This window comes from Sorex fumeus, unplaced genomic scaffold, assembly GCF_029834395.1.
Source record: "Sorex fumeus unplaced genomic scaffold, SorFum_2.1 ptg000048l, whole genome shotgun sequence".
NCBI lineage: Eukaryota > Metazoa > Chordata > Mammalia > Eulipotyphla > Soricidae > Sorex > Sorex fumeus.
Genome location: NW_026606105.1, coordinates 2,366,881 through 2,385,190, shown reverse-complemented (window position 1 = coordinate 2,385,190; position 18,310 = coordinate 2,366,881). Strand labels below are relative to the sequence as shown.

Genomic DNA, 18,310 nt, shown 5'->3' with positions numbered 1-18,310 from the left:
AAAAGTGATATAAGCAGCCATCTATGCACTTTTAGAAAAGAAATTTAATGACACACCCTTTATAAAGAACTTTTAAAAGTTTAGAATGCAAAGATAAGGATTCAAAAATGTATAATGATTGTGAACCGGTCAGATAAAATATCGTTCATTCACTGACTGAAATAAAAATATTTGTGAAAACTATCACTCAAGGCTGGAGCCATAGCACAGCGGGTAGAACATTTGCCTTGCATGTGGCCAACCCGGGTTCGATTCCTCTGTCCCTCTCGGAGAGCCGACAAGCTACCGAGAGTATCCCGCCCATAGGGCAGAACCTGGCAAGCTCCCGTGAGGTATTGGATATGACAAAAACAGTAACCATCAGTCTCACTCTGGAGACATTACTGGTGTCCACTCAAGCAAATCGATAAACAATGGGAGGACAGTGCTACAGGGCTACAGTATCATTCAAGGTGATATAAGCAACAATATATTAAATGAGTCTATGTAACTCATTTAAAATATAAAAGCTACTCAATGCCCATCTAATGACGCTGGAATTAGAACCAACAAGATGGTTCTCACTTGTCTGAATTTTCATTTGGATGTGCACTGAAATGGCTATTAAAAATATTTAAACAACCATGTAATAAGCTTCTAACCCTGTACATATACATCAAGAAAGCCCAACAGTGAACCCAACAAAAATGACCCTAACAGAAATACCTTAAGCATAAACATGTTTACCTGAACTGTATAGTAGTCTCTAACTTCAGGCCTAATGGAATCAAAGTCTCCACTGATGAATTCAGGCAAAAAGCTGAAAGAAAAAGTTTCAAGACAGCTAAGTTAGACTACTTACTTGTTCGACTTTAAAGCAATGAGCATTGCAATTCGATTGTTTTAAATAATATAATCATGACTTTTAAGGACTAGTGAGTGAATTATGTATTCAAAAGGTAAAATAAGAGTCAATTTTAGAAGCAAATGGAGCATCAAACCTCATACTCTTTGTTTCACTACATTATGATTTGATTTTATTTTTGTATTTGAGCCACACCCAGCAGTGTTTAGAGCTTAATTTCTGCTCCTCACTTGGGGTTCACTCCTGGTGGGCTTCGGGGGAAGACAATATGGGGTGCAAGCAAGTGCCTTATCCACTGAACTGTCTCTCTGGCTCCTCTTTATACTATAATTGAAGGGAATTCTATCTACTGAGCTAATTCTTCATCAATAAACATGTTGATTTTAAAAACTGAAGATCAAACATTATTGGTGCAAAAATCTTCTAGTTCAAAACCCCAACACAGGTAATATACATATTACATTCTAAAAGTATTTATACTATTGCTGTTTTCTCACCCAAGTTTGGAACTTTCAATAGATCTGAACACAATTGATGAGTCTTAGGCATTCCTTTTAAAGTCAGAGTCAGCTCCAAAACATTTTCTCAATATCCTGTGACATATTTTACAGAAGCAGGGCAGAAGAATAAAAGAACAAAAAAATCCCCAAAGGTACTTCTAATGACATCACAATGATCTCATTTCTCTTTCTACCACTAATCTTTAAGAACTCATTTCAGAAAGTCATCCTCTATTACTTTACATAAAAACATCAACAGGACCCAGCAGAATTTCTTCCCATTTCCAACAACTGACAATGGGTCAAGGAAAATTTCCCTGGATTTTGTAGTGTTCTTTCCCAAAGCCTGTTTCTAGAGCCTGCAAAATGCACGGAACATAGGACGGAAATGGCTGTCTAAATTTCTTCCACTGGTCCCTCCTCACATACCAGGAAAAGTATATCCATTAACCATTCATCAAGTTCAGTGTCCTGATCAAAAGAGCAGCACATCTTCTCTTTATCCTCTCAAGGGTACTGTTACATGCCTCCATAGACTTGTCCCTAAAGAACTAGAGTGGGGAGTTCCAGTTCCTTGGGTACCAGGAAACAAGAGCAATGAAATGATGTAATCTAGAACTTACAGGCATTGTAGGTCATAAAGACAAAGACGGGGGGGGGGGGGGAAGGGGAGGGGTACCCTGACTTCTGAGGAGACTTCATGGCAATTCCAGTGGGTTCGAGTCAAGTTCATGAAACTTGCCTCCCACAATGGGAGAAACACAGCTACCTCCTCACTCAATTACTTGAGAACAAAGTCATCTCCTCCTTCTGCACCAGGGCAGTGTAACTCTGTATGAACACAGGAGGAAGAATGTGTTCTCTGCCTGGATCAGAGGAAAAGGAGAAGGTGGACATCTGACTGGGCATGCTGTGTAGACACCAGGGAAAAACTAACAGGGATGGTTACGAAAACTTGAAATCTCACTTTGCCCTTTTGTACATATATTTCAAGTTCCTGACTCAATTGAAACAATCACCTTTTAAGTCGAATCTACTCAAACTAGCCCGAGTTGGACCAAATCTTTAAATTATGGTCTAGAACTAAATATTAAGTTTAGTTCGAGATCATACATACATACATGCATACATAAAAACCACATAAATTGCTGAGATTTTTATTATTTTTCTTTTAAAATTAAGCATAATAGCTATTTATTGAGCTTCATATCTTTTGGGGGTGTGTGTATGTGTGTGGGTGTGTGTTTCCTTTTGCGGGAGACGGGGTGCCCCATACTGGAGAGTGCTCAGTGATTCCTAACTTTTTGTTCAGGAATCACATCTGGTGGGGCTTGAAAAACTATATGTGGAGGTGGGAATGGAACTCAGGTTAGACAGGTGCAAGGCAAGCACCCTCCCCTCTGAACTATTGCTTTGGCTCTGAAATTCTTGTTAATACAATGTTGACATTAATCAACTGACCACAGAGCTAGTCCAGCAGGAAAGGTACCAGGGTTAGAGCCCCAGCACTGCATACAGACACCAGAGCAATGCCAGGAGTGATCCCTGAGCACAGTGCCAGGAGTAAGCCCTTGAACATGGCAAAGTAGGGCCCACAAACAAACAAACAAAAAACAATAACAAGAAAATCTCCTGTTTTCGATTTTATATCTTTTAGAAAAAAGATATAAAACTTGAAATCTCACTTTATATCTTTTTTTTTTTCGGCTTTTTGGGTCACACCTGGCGATATGCAGGGGTTACTCCTGGTTCTGCACTAAGGGATTACTCATGGTTGTACTCATATGGGATGCCATGGATCCAACCCGGCTGGGTCTCATGCAAGACAACCAACCTACCTGCTGTACTATTGCTTCAGTCAAACAACAACAACAACAACAACACTATCATATATCTTAATCCTTATATGACTGAGAATAGATGATCAGGTTTTTTATTTTTTTATTTACAAAATTTCACTCAGCATGCTGAAAGTAGACTAAAGACCAAATATTATTGCCGCTCAATGCCTCTTTTGCAAACCTCAGCACTCAAAAGGAGAGAGAGGGAAATGCCCTGCCACAGAGGCAGTGTGGGATGGGGGATGGGGGGTGGGAGGGATACTGGGATCTGTGGTGGTGGGAAATGGGCACTGTGGAGGGAATGGGTATTTGATCATTGTATAATTGAAACCCAAGCACAAAAATTTGTAAGTCTACAACTGTACTTCATGGTGTCTCACTAATAAAATTTTTTTAAAAAAATTCACTCCTTCTCTAATTTTCTTTAAAACGACTCCACCAACCATCTCTGACCACAGATTAAAATTTACAGAGGTTACAGAATATTTGTGCTTTTTGTGGCCTGAATATTTGTGTGCCCTCCTTCTGTTAAAATCTGAACACACACTATCATGCTGTTGGGGTTGGGATGAGGTCAAGAATGGATTAGCACCTCCTATAAGACAACTCAAAGAGATCTCTTGCCCAAGAGTGGGCCAACAGCCATCTATGAATCAGACACCGAACTCACCTCCCCATATGATCAACCAGCTGAACATGCCTGGGGTTCTCAGCCCTGTAGCTGCGAGAGGTAAGTTTCTCTGGTCCCTAAACCACACAGTATGCATCATTCTGGTAGTGCAGCTCAATGGCTTCAGGCAGAGCTGGGAATGGAGTTAAAACTAAGACGTGTAGCAAAGTTCTGTCGGCCTGGCCAGTATTCAGTCACTATGTAGAGCAGTCAATTCAACTTAGAACTCTGGTGCTGGTGCAGTCCAAATCTTCCATTTTAGTCAGATACTGCTCAATATCTTGTAGACCCCCAGAAAGTGAAAAATCAAGATATTAATAATGTCAATAAAAATGAAGCTGATACACACACCCAGCTTAACTTTTGTCTCTTTTGGACATATTTTAAGAGCAGAAGATCTCTTTTTGGACTTTTACTGGAAACAACAAAGAAAAGCAATCATGAAAAGACACCTATTTTTCATATAAAGTAATAAAAAAAGAGCAAAGACTGGACAGATACAAGATAACTAACCATGGCTAACATTTTATAATATTGTTATCTCCCATATAACATATATGTTTTTAAAATGAACCAGGATGCTTATTTCTAAGACTTGTGTCAGATATACCTGGTAGACATGCTGTGATGAGTAACCTAATCACAACTGTTAACAACGTATGACATTTTGACAAGCTTCTGGATTACACTTTGGGGCACTACAATTCAAAGTACACAGTATAATGTCTGAGGCACCTATTGCCATGACAGTTCAAGCATCCTGAAAGGTCTGTATCGGAGATGCCACCTCAAAGACAGAGAGGAGGTACACTTATTAAGGACTATTTGCACTGGAAAATTGCGAGCTCTCTGGATACTGACTGCACACAGCGGTTTGATGGTGGGTGTGTGGAACTGTGTTCAGGCTGATCACATTTCTGGCCCTAGTTGGCCCCAGATAACAACAGTGCATTTGTTCATGGTATTTGGAATCTAAGGGCATGCCTATTGCTTAAAACTAAAGAAGGTTCTGGAAACTCCAGGAACGATACATCTTTCTTTGGTATCTCCACTTTTCCTCTTCCTGTGTGGGACTCAGTCGTAAGCTAAAGATCTACCACACACAACAGTTGAGAAGGATGTTGGTATGTTTAGAAACTGTATAAAACACGTGTATAAACATTATGCTACAGTCTTTCCTAAGACATTTCCAGATTCAGGAAAAAAGTTATATCCCCAAAGATGCAACTATTCCCTTAAAATATCCATAGCACCAAAGCTCCTATTTCCCATTTCATTTTATGTAATGTCTTTCAACATCTTCGAACTTGACTTGATTCGAAGTTCTCTGAGGCTGTATCTTTTTCTGGGTAATTAAAGTGTTTCCCCCAGACACGAGGGACAAAAAGGTTGAAAATGAAATCGTGGAGTGAAGATCTGAAGAAAAAAAAAAAAAGAAGAGGGGTAGGGGAAAGAACAACATGGATGATTATGGGAGAAATCAAAACAGAAAGTACAGGGAACTATGTAGCAGTTAGAAAAAATGAAGTCATGAAATTTACATACAAGTGGTACTACATGAAAAATATCTTGCTAAGCGAAATGAGTCAGAAAGAGAGGAACAGACATAGAAAGACTGCATTCATCTGGATAACATAAAGTAACAAAATAAGAGTCTAACACCCAAGAGCGGCTGTGATAAATACCAGGTTGTTCACTCCACGGCTTAGAGGCCAGCTGCACACTCCAGGGGTAAAGGCAGCTCAGATAGAGAAGGCAGCACCAAATAAAGGGTGCTGGTAAGATCCACCCAGGATGGGAGATGCATGCTGAAAGTAGTCTACAGACAGAACTTGATTGCCACCCAATGTCTCTTCTGCAGACCACAGCACCCAAAAGCAGAGATAGAACAAAAGGGAGTGCCCTGCCACAGAGGCAGGGTGGGATGGGGGATGGGAGGGGTGGGAGGGATACTGGGATTGGTGGGGGTGGAGAATGGGCACTGGTGGTGGGATAGGTACTCGATCATTGTATAATTGAAACCCAAGCACAACAACTTGTTAGTCTACAACTGTACCTCATGGTGTTTCACTAATAATAATAAAAAAAGTACAGGGAGAAAGGAATGGAAAGAAGGTGGAAAAAAAAGGAAGAAGAAAGAAAAAGTGAAGATGGTAGAAGGACCGGAGAGAGGAAAAGTAGAAATAGAAAAAAAAAAGGGAAAAGAAAGGCCAAGGAAGGGAAGGAAGTGGAGGAAGGGAGTGGGGGAAAATGCAGAAACATTTATTATGAACTCTTATTAAACATTTATTCATGTACCCCAATTTTCTAGTCACTTCAAGTGGTTCTGAAGATTAAGGATTATGTAATTCTCACGTGAAAGCACTTAGAGAATGCTTGGCACACGGCACACTTACTCAAAGCTATTCAGTAAAAATGAAGTTATTACTCCAAAGGCTAAGTAACTTGCCCAAGGCTGCATGGCTAATAAGGTATCAAAATTCAGAGCCGGCAGTTTAATCTACAGCCATGCTGAGAGTCTCCCCCCACATCCTTTATGTTAAGGAACAAGAACTTCTTAGGGAGAAAGCTCTCAACATTATTGCAGGCCCTCCCACTGATTAATTTATTAATTAGTACCTAATCAAGCACTTGGTCAACCTTTACATTTTAGAAAGGTGTCACTGGGGCACCAGGAAAGGAGGATGTATGCTGGTTAATGAAGAGAGAATGGGATTTTGATGGGAGGAATGTAGAAGAAGAAGTGTAGGGGTTTACAAAAGACAATGGCATTTAATCTAAAGAAGGGAGGGACGATGCATTTGAAGACTTGAGCAGACACTTGTGAAAACTGCATAACTGAATTGGGAGAAGGCAAAATACAAACGTGACAGTGGTCTACAACACAAATAAAGATGATATCCCACTTGGATTGTTTTCATATTTACTAATTTTGTAAACAAGTCTAGGAAAATCGTTAAGTGTCAAAAGAATTTAAAGGGGGCTGGAGAGATAGCACAATGGGTAGGGCGTTTGCCTTGCACGCGGCTCACCCAGGTTCGATTCCCAGCATCCCATATGGTCCCCTGAGCACCGCCAGGAGTGACTCCTGAGTGCAGAGCCAGGAGTAACCCCTGTGCATCGCCAGGTGTGACCCAAAAAGCAAAAAAAAAAAAAAAAAAAAGAATTTAAACGCGTTTAACTTCAGATAATTGACACATTCAGAAAAGACAGAAAAATGATAAAAGTGAATGTGATAAAAAATGAATGTTGCTGATGACTCCTACATATGAAATATGATATATAAAATCATTCTCCAAAGCAGTTTTCAAAAGTAATGTCAGTAAAAAAAACCCTCTGTACCAAGGAATATAACACAAGAAATGCAAAGGGCAGTAAGTATATTAAAATGCCAAACCAAGTAAGTGAGGAAATAAATATAAAAACAAGAATAGGATGGTGTCTTTTACTCTTGTACACAAGAAATCGTCAAATCCGCTAACAGCAATAACTGCAAGACTGAACAAAAGTAGACATAAAATCATAGGCACAAAAGCAACCACAGCATATATGGCAATTCCACTTTGAGCAAAATAAACTCACTGAATATATTATATTAGTAAGAAAAATAAATAATATAGGGAAATTAAATAATACAGGGAAAGCTGAAAGCAAATTAAATAATATAGGGAAAGGTGAAAACATACAACGTACCTAAGTAGTGAAATCAGGCAACTTTAAGATGAACTGACCTCATCCCAGAGTTCACAACTGTCTTGGAGAATATCTACCATATATTAACAAATTAGGTTATTTACTTTTTGTTTTGGGGGGCATACCTAGCAGTGCTCAGGGCTTATTCCTGGCTCTGAGCTCAGGGATCACTGCTGGAAGGACTCAGGGGGTGCTAGGGGTGCCACGGATCTATCTCAGGTTGGCTGCATGCAAAACAAGACCACTCCCCTAATATCCCCCCTCCCCCCACCCGCCATTCCCTTCCCTTCCCACCCCCACCCCCCGAAGCTACATTATCTGTCTGGACCCTGTGATCAAGTTGTTTGTTTGTCTGTTTGTTTGTTTTTTTAAAACAAACTCAGAGGCAGGAGAGAGAGCACAGGGTGAAGGCTTATGTGGCCTACCTTAGGCTCAAGCCTTGCAAGGTGGGTTGGTGGCCAAAGGAATATTGCTTGGAAGGCTGCAGGACAAGGGAGGCATGTTTTAGAAAAATCTGTCACGGTCACAGTCCTCCGGTTGTTCATTGATTTGCTCAAGCGGGCCCAGTAACGTCTCCATCACGAGACTTGTTACGGTGTTTGGCATATTGAATACGTCACGGGGAGCTTGCCAGGTACTTGATTTTTCAAAAACAGTTGTTTAAAACAAGCTTTACCAATTTTAATTTTTTTACACAAGCTGTATTTATATAAACTGATGAGTTTGGAAGTAAGTGCCACCTCTATAATCTGCGCGATAATATTGTTGCCTCCAAAAAGAACTTCTCTTACACTAATTCTCTTTGAACAAGAACAAAATGTAGGATCTTAACGTAAGACCCTCTGTGGGTTTGTTTTGGTTTGGGGGCCAAACCCAGAGCTGTTCAGTACTTCTTCCTGGCTCTGCGCCCAGGGATTACTTCTGGTAGGGATTGGGGGTCCATATGTGGTGCCCGGGATCAAACCCAGGACACCCTCATGCAAGGCAAGCCCCTCACAGGCTGTACTTTCTGGCCAAAGATACTCTGTTTTATAGTTGTAGGTGGACTTTCACGTACTTGCTTGTTTATTCCTAAATATTTCACTTTTTATAATGTTCAGTAAAGGGGACTATTTTCTTAGTTTACTTTTAAGATATTCATTATTCCACTGCACTCTAGCACTGTCCTCCCGATGTTCAACGATTTCCTCAAGTGAGCCCAGTAACATCTTCCTTGTGAGACTTGTTGTTACTGTGTTTGACATATCAAATACATCATGGGTAGCTTGCCAGGCTTTGCCATGCGGGTGAGATACTCTTAGTAGCTTGCCAGGATCTCCGAGAGGGGCAGAGGAATCGAACCCGGGTTGGCTGGGTTGGTCGCGTGCAAGACAAATGCCCTACCCACTGTGCTATCGCTCCAGCCCAATTTATTATTAGTATAGAGAAATGTAGCTGATTTTTTGCATGCGGATCTTAAATATGATAACTGTTAAATTATTTAATAAGCCTAAAAGGCAAGGTGTGTGTTTTGTCTTTTTCTTTGAGCCAGGAATTAAAACATATACTTTGTTTTATCTAGATAGAAATTCACAGAATTTGCAAATGGATAATATTAACTCTTCTTTACTGTTTGCATACTATTTCTTCATTTCTTATCTAATTGCTTGGGCTAAGTACTATATTAAATATAAGTTGTGAGAGAATTCATTTTTTTCCTTTGGGTCACACCCAGCAATGCTCAGGGGTTACTCCTGGCTCTGCACTCAGGAATCACTCCTGGTGGTGCTTGGGGGACCATATGGGATGTTGGGAATAAAACCTGGGTCGGCCGCATGCCAAGCTAACGTCCTACCCTCTGTGCTATAGCTCTAGCCCCCATGAATTCATATTTTTAATTTCCCCAATTTTAAAGGAAAAGTTTTCAGTTTCTCACCATTCAGTCTGATGTTAAATGTGATGATTTTTTAATTAGAGCCTTTTTATAGTCAGGACATTTGAGAGTTTATCATAAAAGAGAATTAAGTTCTGTCATGTGCATTTTCTGTATCTACTGAGCCGATAATGCGATGTCTTTCCCTCATTTACAGCAGCCTATCATCTTGATTGCTATAAATATCCTAAACCATTCTTCCATTTCAGAATAAATCCCAACTGGCCATGGGATACCATTCTTATAATGTGCTCCTAAATTTGCTTTGCTAATGGTTTGAAGATGAATTTTGAATCCATGGCCAATGAGATATTTTTCCTTGTTTTCCTTTCCTGATGTCTTTGTCCGATGTTAGTATCAGGATCACCATGCTACAATCTAAAGGAATTTGGAAGTATTTCACATATTTTCTAAAGAACTCCAGAAGGCTTGGTATTAATTCTTGACAATTCTGATAGTTTTCCTGGTAGTTGTATAATGAGGATAATAGCTATTTTTATTTGCCTATGGTCATTATTCTAATAAAATGTCATAGGCTATAGTGAGAAATATCTACTTGTAATCACCAATTACTCCTTTCCTTAATTGCCAGATTTGTTTCTTGGCTAGCTTTTTATAGGCTAATGCCTTTTCCTGAAAAATCTCACCATTCTAAATGTGTTTTGCTTGGGTATGATCACAAACAGCCTGAATCAAGGGCACATCTAATTTGTAACCTAAATCGCAAGCTCCTATTCCATCTGGATATCTACAAGTATTGGAAGATTTTGACCTCCTAAACTCTATATTTTGCTTTTTGAAATGAGGTCTGAAATGTTGTTTAGAACATTAAGATTTTTGTGGTTTTGTTTTATAGGTTCAGCATCAGGTTTGGGAAAACACATGAACTGTGAAAGCAAAGCTGAATTTTCTGTGCTTCTAGCGTTGTCAGAAATACAAGTGCTTGGGTTTAACAGACACGCTTGTAAACTCTTATACAGGGGCTTAGCTCCAGGATGAAATATAACAATCTTCACACACTTTCCTCTTATGGTGGTGGGAAGGTGCATAGTGGTGGGATTGGTATCTGAAAATTATCTGTAATGAACCATTGTGAACAACTTTATAAAATGAATATATTAAAGCAAAAAAAAAAAAGAAATACAAGTTTCCATCAGGTCCCAGGAAATCGTGGACAAGGAGCCAAAGAATTTTAAGTTTTATTAAGTTTTATTATTTTATTAATTTATTATGTTTTATTAATTTATTAAGTAAAATAATCCAGTAAGAATCCAGACTTTCAAATGCAATTGCTTTTTAAACGCTAACATTCATAAAGCACCTTTTTTTTGAATGATAGGTGCTATATCCTCTCAATATAAATTAATAAAAAGACTATAAGAAGTAGAAAAAAAGGGAAAATTCTGGTAGCTTTAATTCTTCATAGCGTGACCATCTCTTGGTTAGAAACTTTCTGCTTACTGACTCAACATACAGCTCTGTAGCACTGTCCTCCCATTGTTCATCGATTTGCTCAAGTAGGCACCAGTAATGTCTCACAACAAATTTGTGAGACTTGTTGTTACAGCTTTTGGCATATCGAATACGTCACAGGTAGCTTGCCAGGCTTTGCCGTGCAGGCAAGATACTCTCGGTAGCTTGCTGGGTTCTCTGAGAGGGGAGGAGGAATCAAACTCGGATCGGCTGTGCAAGGCAAATGCCCTACCCGCTGTGCTATTGCTCCAGCCCACCTCCCTATATAATAATGATTTACTCAGATTATTTTATTAATCTGTCTTCTCTTTTTGCTTTCTATCACTCTATGTAAGGATTTGCTCTTACCTAGTTTTGCAAAATCCCTTGAGGTCTGTTGATTTTTTCATCTCTTATTTTATTTTTATTTCTTTCTTCCTACATTATTATTTCTTTTACTAATTTTCATCTTAGTTTTTCTTCTAGTTCTTTCAGACGTAATGTCAGGTTATTTGAGATATGTTTTAATATAGGCATTTTTCATATAAATTTCTATTTAGTACTGTTTAGACATCATTCTGTAAGTTTTGCTATTAATCATGAAAATTAAAAATATGTCTAGCAAATAAAATCATGTATTTTGTACAACTATGGAAGTGAATGAACAATGCCCCGCATACTGATTATCTCAAAAAAGAGGTTATTTTTTCTAAAACTTTTTTAATAAAGTATATGTCAATTTGATTTACTCAAGAAAGCAAATAATAAAGGTGAAAAGGCAAACCAATAAAAAAAAGGAGAGAAAAATAAACTGGAGACTCAACACAAAGAAGAAAGACAAAAAATAACTGTAAGGTGACTGTTTAGAAACTTCTTTCTACGCAAATAAATAGAAGAAGCTGACAAAAATAACAAAGAAAATACAGATACAATCTCCATATCATACAAGTAAAACAATTAGAGTAGACAGAAATGAGAAGGGAAAAAATTAATTTTACAAAGGATGTGCTGATTTGGCATAGAAAAAAAAACAAATAGAGCTACCTGGGGTTCTTACCCAGAAAAAAACCTTCCAGAAACCTCTTTGAAAAACACGTTCCTTCAGCCACTCTATTTATTGATGAGTTATTGATAATGTTTCCTGATGAGTTTCCCAACACTTCTTTAAGGTTAGTTTTTATCACTCAGGTTCTATGATAGAAATCTTAGGAAAGAGAGAGAGTCACCTGTGAAAGAGACCAGATTAAAAACATGTTCTCTTCTGTCTTCTGCTTAGAAAGATCATCTTGGTTGGCACAGGGAAATATTCTAGCTATCCTTCCCCTGTTAATCTTACTTCCTCAGAAGGTTTGGCCCCTTCCTTGAAGTCGGCTGCACATGCATGTTCTAACCAGAGTTACAAAGTAATCAAGAGACAGAGGGAATGCGATGCAAAATTAGGTCTCTAGGTTTATTTGTTATAATTAATGAGGAGAGAAGTAGTAGAGAAAGTCACATTTGCAAAACCATATAAGGCCTATTCAAAACATCTTTCATTAAAAGTGGTAAACAAACAAATAAATGAGGGACCTGAGATATGGTACAGTGGGTAAAATATTGGACTTGCACGTGGCCAACCCAGGTTTGATTCCCAGCATCCCATATAATGCCTCAAGCACCACCAGGAGTAATTCTTGAGTGCAGAGTCAGGAGAAACCCCTGGACATCACTGGGTGTGACCCAAAAAGAAAATAAATAAATCAATAAACAAATAAACAAAATTGAATATTCAACTCTAATAGCACTCTCTCATTCAATATAGTAAAGTAAAGGCCCTCCCGTTGATCATCGATTTGCTCGAGCGGGCCCAGTAACGTCTCCATTGGAGACTTTGTTGTTACTGTGTCTGGCATATCGAATATGTCGCGGGGAGCTTGCCACGCTCTGCGGTGCAGGCGAGATACTCTCGGTAGCTTGCCGGGCTCTCCGAGAGGGGCGGAGGAATCGAACTCGGGTCGTTGGCCATGTTGGCTGCATGCAAGGCAAACGCCCTACCGCTGTGCTATTGCTCCAGCCCTAATTCAATATAAGCCCTCATTCAATATAAGCAGTGCAAATATTAGGGGTCACTGAAATGCTAAAATACACCAATTGTTATTTCTACCCATAAATTAGTTTCTTAGTGTAACTACTGATAAAAACAAAAAAAATACATGAAATAATTGTATTTGGGGCCTGAAGAGATAGTCCAGCACAAGGCCAACAGAGGGTCAATCGCCAGCACACATAAGAGTTCCCTTGCACACAGCCAGAAGTGATCCCTGAGCACAGAGCCAGGCATAGGTCCTGAGCAGCACCAGGGGTGACCCCCAAACCAAAACCAAACTAACAAAAACAACAGTATTCAGAGAGTGGCTAATAACAGTTCAGAACTGTGATAAAGGTGGGGGAGGGAAGGTAGGGAGGAAAGACAATAAGAGCATTATTATTATTATTATTTTAATTTTTATTAGTGAGACACCATGAGGTACAGTTGTAGACTTACAAATTTTTGTGCTTGGGTTTCGATTATATAATGATCAAATACCCATCCCTCCACCAGTGCCCATTTCCCACCACCTCGGATCCCAGTATCCCTCCCCCTCCCCCAATCCTACCCTGCTTCTGTGGCAGGGCATACCCTTTTGTTCTCTCTCTCCTTATTATTGCCTCTGCTTTCTGCCTGAAATGATTTCTAATCCATAGGATAGTTTGGGAAAGGACAGAGCTGTGATGTCCCTTAATTGAAGAGGCTAAGATCAATTTTTTAAAATTTTTTTGGGTCACACCCGGTGATGCACAGGGGTTATTTCTGGCTCTGCACTCAGGAATTACCCCTGGCGGTGCTCAGGAGACCATAAGGGATGCTGGGAATCGAACCTGGGTCGGCCACGTGCAAAGCAAATGAGACCTGCTGTGCTATTGCTCCAGTCCCACCAAGATCAATTTTAAGGAAAACTAAAGTGGTAGAAAATGCAGCCAGGATCTGAGAACAGATGCCAGAGAGAAAGAGCGCCCCAGAAAGTCATAGATTCTTTTTTAGTATTCTGACGATGCTCTTCTAAACACACAGGAGAGTGCCACACAGAGGAAATCACCAGGGAGGCCTTCCTGTGATGTAAAGAATCCCAGGAATAATCCTGATACTTGCCATCATGATTACAGTTACAGTGACACACAGGTTATTAAGTGGAGTCTTGGCTTAACTATCAGGCTAAATGTATAGGATAAATGCTATGGATATGAAAGTTTAAAATAAAGTTTCCAAAGTACCTAACTCATTTCATAAACTCCGTAACCATGGCTCTACACAAAAGTCTGTTCTCTAAGAAAGTTCTGCAGTTCTTTCAACTCCAGAACAGGCTTCTTCATTTCATACAGGATCAAAGCTTCCCAAGCAAATATTTACCAGATGTCAAATACTAGGACAATGGCCCCTTCAACCTTCTGCAGCAATTACTTTTTTCAAGAGTGACTAAAGAGGGGGCTGGAGCGATCGTACAGAGGGTAGGGCGTTTTCCTTGCACGAGGTCAACCTGGGTTTGATTCCCAGCATCCCATATGGTCCCCCGAGCACCGCCAGGAATAATTCCTGAGTGCAGAACCAGGAATAACCCCTGAGCATCACCGGGTGTGAACAACAACAACAAAAAAAAGCAAAAAAAAAAAAAAGAGTGACTAAAGAAATGAGAAGAAAGAAAGCAGAGGTTATTTATATGAGAAATAAAACGTGGGGTAATTTTCCTAAAAGAAAGCTGTGTAGGGGGTGTGTAGAATAGTGTCTTGAAAGTACTGTGTGTTTAGAGCCGAGTTATATGAAGCCGCTGTTCTAGTGCAAGGGAAAGTTTCATCTTTTCTCATTTACAAACATAAGAGAGCCCCAAAGTGTATTTACAGGCTAATACCAAATTCTTCACTTTAACATATACAAAAAGCAAGCACAAGGGGAGTGAATGACTTAGTGTAATTTATGGCTTTAGTGTCTCCCAGAGACATAATATGCAGAATTCAAGGAGGACAGGTAGTAATCAGTGCCAGTGGGGTCACTAATAGGTTGTCTGCTTTTCCCAAGTTTCCCCACGTCAGGCATAATCAGCCGCTGAGCTAATAATTTTGCTAGCAGAGTGTTTTCAATCCCAATTTCCCCCACAGCTTCCTCCAAGCAGGAACTGAAACCTTAGTTATAAAAAGCAACAATGATGGATTTCTTAAGACAAATGCTGTTCTGCTCAAGAAGATCGTTTTGGTCTTTTATCATTTTTGTTTTTATCCTGCAGTTTCTATGCATTCTGTATGGACACATGAATCTGTTTTCTAAAGGAGCACAGAGAGTTCTCTGCAGTTAAATAATAGAGACACTTGCCAAAAATACAAAATAATTTCATCCAATGATAATGGCATAGGTTCTGGTTACTGAAAGAAAAGTCAGAAAATCATCAGATAATGAATACTGTCACTGTCCTCCCATTGTTCATCGATTTGCTCGAGCCGGCCCAGTAATATCTCCATTGTGAGACTTCTTGTTACTGTGTTTGGCATATTGAATACTCTCGGTAGCTTGCCAGGCTCTCCAAGAGGGGCGGAGGAATCGAACCTGCCTTGGCCAGGCTGGCTGCGCGCAAGGCAAACGCCCTACCGCTGTGCTATCACTCCAGCCCCAGATAATGAATATCATTATTAAAAGTAAAAGACATTAAGAAACATGTTTAAAATATAAATAGAAAGGGTGAATATGCTTGTTCAAAAAGAACTGACAGTCATCATTCAAATAGAAAAAAATAGGATTCATCAATTAGACAAAATACATAACAGAGAAAAATTTAGGCAACACGCACCAATGATCTATGTGTAAAAACATTGTGTATGCTACATAAAATATCTATAATATTCATTTTCAATGTCTAAAAGCACATTGGGATAAACTTAATGGTAAACCCTTTGATGTTATTTTATCCATTAGAAGTATAAAATGTATTTGATCATTTTTTATTCCTTACTCTTCTTTACTTTGTTCAAGGGTAATGGTTTTGTGGTTTTACTCAAACTTGATATTGACATCTCTGTGTACCTGGTGAGTTTTTCCACTCGCCTGGATGAGTCACTGTGTGCCTGGAGAGTTATCCCACTCACCTGAACATTCTAACACTGCTGCTATCCGCAGCTCAACCCCAGGATCTCCTTCCTCTTCTGTCTCAGTTCCCAGGATACCTTACCAAGCTACATCACCTTAGAGAGCTGAAGCCACTTGACCTTAAAGAATCTTTAGTCCCCTCTAAAGTTTCTTTCTTCTCCCCTATCCAAAACTCACGGACTAAACAAACACTCAAGGCTGATATATAGTAAGTTTCTCGAACTTTATGGACATCACTGTGACCACTCTCATCCTCATCCAAGCTGCTCTCCTTAGAGTCTTCCCCAATCTCATCAAATGAAAATATGCATTTCCTTCCATACAAAATTCTACAAAATTTTTTTTCAGAACATACATAATCTGGCTTTTCTTTAAACCACTTTCCACATTACACATCCCACCCCGTGTTCCATATTACCGGGGGTAAATCATTAGCATAGTCTATGACGATCCTCTGAGATCTAACCTCAGTTATCTTTCTAACTGTGCTTCCTATTAAGTTTATCCTCATCCTCTCCACTGGTTAGAATGCTTACAATATTATTCATCATTATGCTCCCATCTCCATTTGTGCTCCTTTTGATATACCAAACACAGTGACAATAACGGGCCTTATTCCCCTGACCCTGAAAGAGCCTCCAATATGGCAGCATTGGGAAGGATGAGTAAGGAGAGGCTGCTAAGATCTCAGGGCTGGGACAAATGGAGACATCACTGGCGCCCACTCGAGCAAATCAATGAAGAACGGGACGACAGCGATACAGCGATACAGTGATATATAAATATATCACAGGAGTCCCAGATACTTCCATGAGGAACTGCCAATATATCTCACCGCTTACATTTGTTTTCGCTTTGTGACTTTCTCTGACCACCGAAACGCAGAGCAGATGATGATATGGGGGGCTAGTTAGGAACTGAGGTCTCAACTGAACTGGGGTCTTCCCCCAGTTCTCCTGCAACCCTCCTCTGCCAGAATCAAGACAAGTCCTGGGCGAGCCTAACTGGAGAATCAGAAAGATGGTGGATGAGAGAAAGAGCTCAGTCTGGTGTTCCAGCTACCTGGCAGTCGACCTTCAAACGTGTGAGTCCAAGCTACTTGCTGATTTCCTAAGAAGAGCCTGCCAACACACAGGGCTGACCCATAAACTTGGGGGCAATGGCAGACTGCTTTTGTTTCAAGTCACTGTGTTTGTGGGTGTTATGTAGCAAGAGCTAAATGACACTGTGTTGGCTCTGAGTCTTGGCAGGGACATTTTCTCAGCTTGGATGATCTTCCTGTGGATGGCCAAGTGGTTTTCTGCTTCACCGCCAACAGAAGTCACTTTCTCAGTGAGAGGAGCTAATGTCCTACCATAGTTACAATCTCCCTCCTTCTCGGGCTTTATCTTCCTTCTGTCATCATACACATTATATAGGAATTATCTCTCCTCTGTATCATCCACCTCTGCAAATTCTGTGAATTCCTGGAGCATCCCAGGCACCTACAACAACACCTGTCATCTGAGACGATTCATCATCTCAACTCTGATAAAAATAACAAAGGAAATTAACCTCCCACAGGAGATATCAACACATAATTAAATTAATCCAGGCAGTAAAAGTGAAGTAAAGTGATTATGGACTTACATTGTTGATAAAAATGAAGAGTACAAAGATTGGGGATTGTAAACTGCCACCTCAAAGTTATTTTGAATTGGCAGTGTTTGGGACCATATTGAATTCCCATTGCTTTTAAAAACTTAGCTGCTTTTACCTATTAAATTCTTAACAGTTATTATCAACACACACTTCTGATAAATGGAACCCAGTGGACAAATAAGAATGTAGCAAATAAAACTTATCTGGCACTAGAATTTTAGTGATAGGTGACACTTACATACATATTGCCCCCGACATAAAAACTGATGTATGAGACTGTACTTCTGAAATATAATTACAGACCCACAACAGATCTATGAACAGCACACTAGAGAACTATGAGCTCAAGAAGAACAGTGAAAAAATCACTGGGGTTCCGAAAGAACAGGAAGGCAAATTTGATGGGCTGTCAACAAGTGACAGAAATCATAGATAAGAATTACCCAGAGTTGGGGCTGGAGCAATAGCACAGTGGGTAAGGGCATTTGCCTTGCACGCGGCCAACCCCAGTTCGATTCCCAGTGTCCCATATGGTCCCCGGAGCACAGCCAGGAGTAATTCCTGAGTGCAGAGCCAGGAGGAACCCCTGTGCATTGCCGGGTGTGACC

General features: G+C 39.9%; 1 protein-coding gene across 1 annotated transcript in view; it reads right to left on the bottom strand.

Moving 5' to 3' along the window:
* Window positions 1-18,310, bottom strand: part of TPK1 (thiamin pyrophosphokinase 1) — a 428,537-nt gene that overhangs the window by 232,725 nt on the left and 177,502 nt on the right. Inside the window, exon 5 of the mRNA XM_056124023.1 lies at window positions 727-799. Coding sequence (XP_055979998.1) covers window positions 727-799 — 73 coding nt within the window. The remainder of the gene's footprint in view (window positions 1-726; window positions 800-18,310) is intronic.